The sequence below is a fragment of the Lissotriton helveticus genome, chromosome 10 (genome assembly GCF_964261635.1).
Source record: "Lissotriton helveticus chromosome 10, aLisHel1.1, whole genome shotgun sequence".
Taxonomy (NCBI): Eukaryota; Metazoa; Chordata; class Amphibia; order Caudata; family Salamandridae; genus Lissotriton; species Lissotriton helveticus.
This window is the reverse complement of record NC_136071.1, coordinates 163,319,961-163,329,659: the sequence shown is the minus strand read 5'-3', so window position 1 is coordinate 163,329,659 and position 9,699 is coordinate 163,319,961. Positions and strand designations below refer to the sequence as shown.

At 39.3% G+C, this 9,699-nt stretch overlaps 1 protein-coding gene across 1 annotated transcript; it reads left to right on the top strand.

Moving 5' to 3' along the window:
- Nucleotides 1-1,767: 1,767 nt before the first annotated feature.
- LOC144785100 (uncharacterized) lies at nucleotides 1,768-9,082 on the top strand. Its single transcript, XM_078664201.1, has 3 exons — nucleotides 1,768-1,872; nucleotides 7,822-7,951; nucleotides 8,713-9,082. The coding sequence occupies exons 1-3, from the start codon at nucleotides 1,786-1,788 to the stop codon at nucleotides 8,961-8,963; spliced, it is 468 nt and encodes a 155-aa protein (XP_078520327.1). The 5' UTR covers nucleotides 1,768-1,785; the 3' UTR covers nucleotides 8,964-9,082.
- Nucleotides 9,083-9,699: the final 617 nt, after the last annotated feature.

Genomic DNA, 9,699 nt, shown 5'->3' with positions numbered 1-9,699 from the left:
AAATCATTAGGTAAATCTACAATGTGGGCCAAAGAGTCTTTTAAGTTATCACTAAGGCCTCTGTAAAATAGCGAAATTCTCTTTTCCTCAGGCCACCTGGTTTCGGCCAGCAATCTGTTAAAACTAGTGACATATGTTATTAAGTCTTTTGAACCTTGTCGGAGATTAAGGAGCTCATTATCAGATGCCTGCAAGAAAACATGCTTGGCAAAAAGACTGGCCATTGCAGTTTTAAAATTTCTCAGCTTATGTATCACAGGGTCATCTGCATCCACGAGAGGCATGGCCCAATTTGCCGCTACTCCACCTAAATATGAAATAATAAAAGCTACCTTTGAAGTATCAGTGTTAAAGATTTGTTTTTTGCACATAAAATGCAACTGACACTGACTCATGAAAGTATTATAACGATTGGCATCTCCTGTGAACCTTTCTGGATTGGCTGGAGGAATTGTATGAGGGGTTACAACAGTGACCTGTACTGGTTGATTGGAACTCTGTCCTGAAGTAGTCTGAGGAGTGAAATTTGAAACACCAAACTTAGGAGGGGTCAATATAGGACGTCTATCTTCGACTGACTCTCGCCACGTAGTAAATCCTGCTTTTGTTTTATCTAACTCATGTCTGAGAGATTGGTTTTCTTGACGCAATCCCTGCATCTCTTCGGTCATATTCTGTAATAACTGAGTTAAGTGATCTTCCTCCATATTACCTATTCCCTGAACGTTGTTGCGTCAGCAGAAGGAAACAAGAGAGTGTGTGGCTTCGCTTTCTGTCAAGGCGATGCTCACGAGGTTCCTGTTGTCTCCTTCATGGCGACACAAGTTCCCAACTCCCTCGTGGACTAATCAGTTAGCAAGATTTTTAGAAACTCTTAACCAAATGACTAATCCCCAAGGGGAAGAGGAAGTGGACAGAGAAAACAATGCACACACTGGATCTCTTCTAGAGATGACAGCGAAGTTCTCTCTCTTGAAGTGTTCAGGGCCTCTTCTTCTGGACTCTTATGTTGTCGCTGTGTTACATATATTAACATTCAATATATTTATATCTTATACCTTTTAAGTGACATCAAATATCAAAGATTACTTGGCACGTACCAATCAAGATATGGCCCTTTCTGACACTTCCTACATTTGACAGGAGTTTTCTAATGCTTCAAACCTTTTAAACAAATACAAGATATCATCAGTTTAATAATTACTGAAATGAAGTAACATTAACTTAGGTTAATGATTAGTGATTAATTAGTAACATGACACTATCACACTTATCTTACCTTGTTAATGTAAGATGAAACCTTTAAAGAGGGGTTCTGTATTTAGAAATGATAAGAAAGAAAAAGAAAAGAACATGCAAGGATCTAACTCCAGGACATATCAATACACCCTCTGTTGCTTTCAAGAGTACTATTCCAAATCCTAGGCGTTATGGAATTCTCATATAAAAATGTACATCAAAATTTACATTTGCCAGTGATTGTCTCTAAAAGTTTTTTCAGAAATTAAAAGCTGCAGTTTTCTGTCACTGCTTTCACTTCGAATTGTCTTTACCTATGATTTTTAGGTTTAAATTGTCTTTATCAATGTTCCTCTAAAGCATCCAACAAAAGCGATCAATTGTCATTGCCTTATGCTTATTAATATGCTGAATAAAAAAAAACAACTAACTGCTGTTACAAATGTTTGTTTGTTTATGCCCTTGTTGCTTAGATACTAGAACGATCTTACTTTGTCTTTCAGATGAACTCCGGAAGTTGCTGGGAGGAAACTGAGCCCGGAGCCGATGCTGAGAGCTGCGCCGATGAGGAGACTGGCCTTGAAGCTGGAAACCGGACGAACACCGAGGACTTCAAATGCGATAACGGAGCAGGTAAGGAAAAGGCACCAAAAAGGAAGGGAGAGTTTTCTGGAAGTCAGGGAGCCGGGCAGAGGGCAGGTGGGATCTTCGGGAGACTCAGGAGACAAGCAGAGACAGGAGGGAAGTTCAGGAACTCTCGCTGCGGCGCTGGATGCGACGAAGCGAAGCGTCTTGACAGAGAGCGAGGACGATTTTATAGCCATTGAGCAGGGTGTTGGCTTCTCCAAACACGTGTAGATTTGAATGCAGTTTGAAACGTGCGCTGAAGAATATGCTTAACGTGTCTGAAGACTGTAACTTATGTTTTAAACAAAATTCAACAAGCATTGGAATCATCAGGAAAAGCAACAAGCACTGCTAAAACCAAATCACATTATTCCTGAACTAAGTTTCTAATGAATATTACTCCAATTTTACACATACAGGTATACCAATTGTAACACAAATCATGATGTCACAGGTGAATTCTTGACAGTTCTCCCCCCCAAAGGTCGTCTCACAGATCTTGGTTTGTGAGGATGCAGAGCATGAAACAAGCGAACCAACCGGGGAGCATGTACATTAGATTCAGGTTCCCAATATCTTTCTGAGGCATCTCACCCTTTCCAAGCTATCAAATAAAACAGACGACCTCGAATGCGTTTTGCATCTACAATCCTTTCTACTTCATATTCAACATGATCTCCAACCACAATTGGAGGAGGTGGATTATCTAGCCTGGTGTCTGGATCATAGGGCTTTAGTAGAGAGACGTGAAAAACTGGGTGAATAGAATAATCTTGGGGTAACTTTAACTTAATAGACACTGGGTTGATAATTTTTTCCACAGGGTAAGGTCCAATAAATCGAGGTTTTAACTTTTTTGGGCCTTCTATTTGAATGTTCTTTGTCGATAGCCAGACTAAATCTCCGACTTTATATTGAGGTGCTGGTATTCTATGAAGATCTGCAGATTTTTTCATTTTTTCTTTATTTTTGGCTAAAGATCTTCGAACTTGTTCCTGAAAAGCTTGCAAGCTAGTTAACCTTTCTCAAACTGCTGGCATGTTTTGAACATCATCTGGAATTACTATTGGTAATGATTGAGGATTTTGACCGGTAATAAAATAGAAAGGTGAGCAACCCAAAGCTGAATGTAATGAATTATTGTAGGCAAATTCGGCTAAAGGCAGAGCTTCATCCCAACTAGAAGTCATTGTAGAGGTCAAACAGCGTAAACTTTGTTCAAGATATTGATTAACTTTTTTTGTTTGACCGTCCGTTTGGGGATGAAAAGTGGATGACAAAGCTATTTCCATCCCCAAATGATCATTAAGTTGTTTCCAAAACTTGGAAATAAATTGGAGGACCCCTGTCAGAAATAATTTTCTGTGGCAAACCATGAAGTTTAATTACATTATTCAAGAAGATTTTACTTAATTCTGGGGCTGATGGCAATTTCGTCAGAGGAATAAAATGTCCCATTTTTGAAAGGAGATCCACCACTACAAGTATTGTGGTGAAACCATGAGATTCAGGTAGATCTGTAACAAAATCCACACTTATAGTGTGCCAAGGAAATGGTGGAATTGGTAAAGGTTGTAATAAACCCATTGGAGATGTATGTAAGGATTTTTGTCGTGTGCAAATAGGACAGGTAAGGACGTATTGACGAACATCTTGACCCATATTCTTCCACCAAAAGTGTCTTTGACATAATTCTAACGTTTTATTGATGCCTGGATGTGCAGCTGCTGCAATGTCATGATTCCATTTCATTATTTGACTTCTCAGGTCTTCATCTGGAATGAACAATTTATTCTTAAAGAAAAAATAACCATCTCTAATAGTGGTATTTTTCTGTGAAAGCCATTGTTGTTGATCCATTTTTTGTGTCTTGTTTTTTAATATGGCTAAAAAGTCATCTGAGGTAGTTTCTCCACACACCTTCTCTGTAGGTATAATACTCTGTAACTCTCTTGACTGATCGTTATTTTTCTCAAAAACTAAACGTGAAAGGGTATCTGATAACAATTGTTTAACACCTGGACGATAAGTAATTATGAAGTCAAACTCACTGAAAAATTGCAGCCAACGCATTTGTTTAGGTGTAAACGCTTTTACCGTTGAATAGAACTGCACATTCTTATGGTCTGAGTAGATGGTTATTGTGTGCTTAGCCCCTAAAAGGTGATGCCTCCACTCCTGGAGAACGGCCTTAATAGCTAATAACTCACGTTCAGCTATTGCATAATTTTGCTCTGCAGGCAACAATTTTCGAGAGAAAAAGCTATTGGATGTAAATGACCTGTAGAAACATCCTTTTGTAGCAAGACTCCACCTATGGCAGTCTGAGAAGCATCCGCTTCCACAAAGAAAGGTCTGTCGGAGTCTGGATGCACCAAAATTGGTGCCGTGGTGAAAGCTTTTTTCAAAGTTTGGAAGGCAGCTTCAGCTTCCGAAGTCCAAAGGAATTTTTTCCCTTTTTGTAGCAATTGAGTGATTGGCGTAACAATATTGGAAAATTTAGAAATGAAACGTCTATAAAAATTTGCAAACCCTAATACTCTTTGAATTTCTTTGACAGAAGTTAGTGATGGCCAATTCAAAATTGCGTCAACTTTTTTAGGGTCCATTGTGATTCCTTCCGGAGATAGCCAATACCAAAGGGACTCAACTTTAGATGTGTTAAAAACACATTTCTCCAATTTAACAAATAAAGAATTGTCTCTCAACTTCTGAAGCACAGCTCGAACATGTCCAGTGTGTTCCTCAGGGTTTTTTGAGTATATCAAGATGTCATCGATATATACAATTACGCAAACATCCAACAAGTCATGCAAAACCTCATTAATAAAGTATTGGAACGCTGCTGGAGCGTTACATGAGACCAAATGGTATCACTGTATACTCAAAAAGACCAAATTTAGTACGGAAGGCGGTCTTCCACTCATCACCTTCCTTTACGCGGATCAGATGATAAGCTCCGTGTAAATCCAGTTTTGTGTAAATGCTTGAACCTTTCACCTGGTCTAGTAATACAGGAATCAAAGGCAATGGGTAACGATTTTTATCGTTGCCTTGTTGACTGCGCGAAAGTCTATGCAAGCCCTGAGGTCACCTGTCTTCTTCCCCACGAAAAAGAGTGGAGATGACACTGGCGAAGTAGAATGTCGGATAAAACGGAGTTCTAATAACTCGTCCAGGTAAGTACGTAAATATTGATTTTCTGGTTCAGTTAGAGCGTAAATGCGACTGCAGGGCAGCTTGGCTCCTGGAATCAGGTCAATTCAGCAGTCGTAAATTCTGTGGGGGGGTAATTTAGTAGCTTTGACGGGATCGAATACATCAGCAAAATCTAAGTACTCCATGGGTATAGAGTCATGTTCACAATGAGACGTAGCACAATATAAGGGCATTACAGGATCTTTGGTTTCCTGGTAACAATGAAGTTTGCAATAAGATGAATCTAATGTTACCGTACGCTTGACCCAGTCAATCTTAGTGTTGTGAAGTTCAAGCCAAGGAATTCCCAAAATTACTCCAAAGGTAGGAGTATCAATAAGGTCAAAAGTGGTTAATTCTGTAGGACCATTGTCAGTCACTAGAATCAAAGGCGTTGTATGAAACCGAATTAATCCTGAAGAAAGCCCTGAACCATCTACTGCTCTCACAGGCTCCGGTTCCTTCTTGGGGACTTGAGTCAAGTTTAATTTTCGAGCCAAATTTAAATTAAAAAAAATCCCTGTTGCTCCAGAGTCAATAAGAATGGGAATACTGTGTCTTTGTTGATTAGACAGAATCAAAATGATTCTTACTGTGAAATGCCTAGATATAGGATTAGTCACACTGGTTGCATATTGTGAGATCATTACACTTGAATCTCCAGAGGAGTCGATCTCTTTGTTCCCCGAGATGGTTAGTTTTCCGAAAACTGAGAAGATTCGGATGCAATTACCATAACTTTTTTCTTAACTGATTTAACAGGACAGTCTTTAGCGAAATGCCCAGATTTGCCGCGATATAAACATAAGTTTCCTTTTCGCCTACGATCTTTTTCCTCTTGAGTAAGAGGACCTTTAATTCCTCCTATTTGCATAGGCTCAACTTGTGCATTTTTATCCTCAACTTCTCTGCGTACTGATTTGAAATGTAAGTGCCTGATATCAGCTTTTGGTCTTTCGTTTTTTCTTTCGCCTAACCTGTGATCTAGTTTAGCTACCAAATTTTGAAAATCAGAAAAATCATTAGGTAAATCTACAATGTGGGCCAAAGAGTCTTTTAAGTTATCACTAAGGCCTCTGTAAAATAGCGAAATTCTCTTTTCCTCAGGCCACCTGGTTTCGGCCAGCAATCTGTTAAAACTAGTGACATATGTTATTAAGTCTTTTGAACCTTGTCGGAGATTAAGGAGCTCATTATCAGATGCCTGCAAGAAAACATGCTTGGCAAAAAGACTGGCCATTGCAGTTTTAAAATTTCTCAGCTTATGTATCACAGGGTCATCTGCATCCACGAGAGGCATGGCCCAATTTGCCGCTACTCCACCTAAATATGAAATAATAAAAGCTACCTTTGAAGTATCAGTGTTAAAGATTTGTTTTTTGCACATAAAATGCAACTGACACTGACTCATGAAAGTATTATAACGATTGGCATCTCCTGTGAACCTTTCTGGATTGGCTGGAGGAATTGTATGAGGGGTTACAACAGTGACCTGTACTGGTTGATTGGAACTCTGTCCTGAAGTAGTCTGAGGAGTGAAATTTGAAACACCAAACTTAGGAGGGGTCAATATAGGACGTCTATCTTCGACTGACTCTCGCCACGTAGTAAATCCTGCTTTTGTTTTATCTAACTCATGTCTGAGAGATTGGTTTTCTTGACGCAATCCCTGCATCTCTTCGGTCATATTCTGTAATAACTGAGTTAAGTGATCTTCCTCCATATTACCTATTCCCTGAACGTTGTTGCGTCAGCAGAAGGAAACAAGAGAGTGTGTGGCTTCGCTTTCTGTCAAGGCGATGCTCACGAGGTTCCTGTTGTCTCCTTCTTGGCGACACAAGTTCCCAACTCCCTCGTGGACTAATCAGTTAGCAAGATTTTTAGAAACTCTTAACCAAATGACTAATCCCCAAGGGGAAGAGGAAGTGGACAGAGAAAACAATGCACACACTGGATCTCTTCTAGAGATGACAGCGAAGTTCTCTCTCTTGAAGTGTTCAGGGCCTCTTCTTCTGGACTCTTATGTTGTCGCTGTGTTACATATATTAACATTCAATATATTTATATCTTATACCTTTTAAGTGACATCAAATATCAAAGATTACTTGGCACGTACCAATCAAGATATGGCCCTTTCTGACACTTCCTACATTTGACAGGAGTTTTCTAATGCTTCAAACCTTTTAAACAAATACAAGATATCATCAGTTTAATAATTACTGAAATGAAGTAACATTAACTTAGGTTAATGATTAGTGATTAATTAGTAACATGACACTATCACACTTATCTTACCTTGTTAATGTAAGATGAAACCTTTAAAGAGGGGTTCTGTATTTAGAAATGATAAGAAAGAAAAAGAAAAGAACATGCAAGGATCTAACTCCAGGACATATCAATACACCCTCTGTTGCTTTCAAGAGTACTATTCCAAATCCTAGGCGTTATGGAATTCTCATATAAAAATGTACATCAAAATTTACATTTGCCAGTGATTGTCTCTAAAAGTTTTTTCAGAAATTAAAAGCTGCAGTTTTCTGTCACTGCTTTCACTTCGAATTGTCTTTACCTATGCTTTTTAGGTTTAAATTGTCTTTATCAATGTTCCTCTAAAGCATCCAACAAAAGCGATCAATTGTCATTGCCTTATGCTTATTAATATGCTGAATCAAAAAAAAAACTAACTGCTGTTACCAGTGTTTGTTTGTTTATGCCCTCGCTCCTTAGATACTAGAACGATCTTACTTTGTCTTTCAGATGGACACCGGAAGTTGCAGGGAGGAAACTGAGCCCGGAGCCGATGCTGAGAGCTGCGCCGATGAGGAGACTGGCCTTGAAGCTGGAAACCGGACGAACACTGAGGACTTCAAATGCGATCACGGAGCAGGTAAGGAAAAGGCACCAAAAAGGAAGGGAGAGTTTTCTGGAAGTCAGGGAGCCGGGCAGGCGGGATCTTCGGGAGACTCAGGAGACAGGAGGGAAGTTCAAGGAACTCTCGCTGCGGCGCTGGATGCGACGAAGCGAAGCATCTTGACAGAGAGCGAGGACGCTTTTATAGCCAGTGAGCAGGGCGTTGGCTTCTCCAAACACGTGTATATTTGAATGCAGTTTGAAACGTGCGCTGAAGAATATGCTTAACGTGTCTGAAGACTGTAACTTATGTTTTAAACAAAGCTCAACAAGCATTGGAATCATCAGGAAAAGCAACAAGCACTGCTAAAACCAAATCACATTATTCCTGAACTAAGTTTCTAATGAATATTACTCCAATTTTACACATACAGTTATACCAATTGTAACACAAATCATGATGTCACAGGTGAATTCTTGACACACAAATGACGAAACACGTGTTGGCGGCGAGAAATATTACAAGACACCATACATTAAAGATCCCATGAAGAAAAAATGAATGTTTTGTATTTCTGAAAAGTAGTATTACTGTATAAATAATTTGCTGTGGTGTGCTAGGGACTTGGATTTTGCTTATTGATCTATTGATCTACCTGAGGGCATTTGGATGATTGACCCTGCTCTAAGCACCCATATTACTGATAAAGAGCATACTCATAATTAACTGAATATCGGTTGCGCCATTTCTATCCAGTACATAATCATCCCAATCTATTCTTATATCTTCTATTGTAGAGTCACTGCACTCCCCAAGGCTGGGTTCCTTGGACAAACCTCCTCTGACCACAACCTGCTCCAGCTCTTACTGTTGTGATGCCATGCTGACGTGGCACCTACCTGTGGAAGCCCTACAAGACATAGGCATTTCTTCAACACAACGTGTGGGACAAGCGGAGGCATGGCAGCTGGATTCAAATAGGTGTAGCAGAAACGTGTCTACTGTTAGCGACAGTAAACCCACCTTACACTGTCCGGTAAATGGCTAGATGTTGAGCAGCCAGACGTCCTATGATTTGTGGGATAGTGGGGAGCGTTGGCATCATGGTTAGTTGAATAGACAACAAGAATCATTGTCACCACTTGGCTATCAACACCCTTTTCACACATAGAAACTACAATCATTGAGCACTCAAAAGTCCTGTGTTAATGTTCTGTTTGTTTATTTCTTGATTGTTGTCACAATTATATCTTCATTGAAACAGTCCAAGAATTGATTATTCCAATAGTACAGCAGCCAACGCGCGTTTCGTCTGGTCTGATCAGACCTACGACTTCCTCAGGGCTGCAACCCAAACAAATTATAATGACATTGAGTAAACCAAATCATGCCTTAATTTGACATATTCACACTCATTTTCACAGAATTTAAAATAGATGTAGTTGTGCCTAAAGTAAAGTAATTCTATAGAGTTGTTTGCTCACCACCAAGTTTATAGGTTGAAAGCACCCCAAGTGTCAAATTGAAATAAAAGTAAAAGGAGAGTTCAATACTAGGTATTATCTCCTGGTTCTTCACTTTAATCTATTCAGTAATACAAATACGTTGCCCTCCGTTTTTAATGGAGACAACCTTTAACTTGCTGAGGTAAGGTTGTCTCCATTAAAAACGGAGGGCAACGTATTTGTATTACTAATGGTAGTGACTTTATAACCCTGTATAGTGGTTGAATACGTAATTACTTTTACAGATTTATACATTGACTATGGAAATTGGAAACTAAC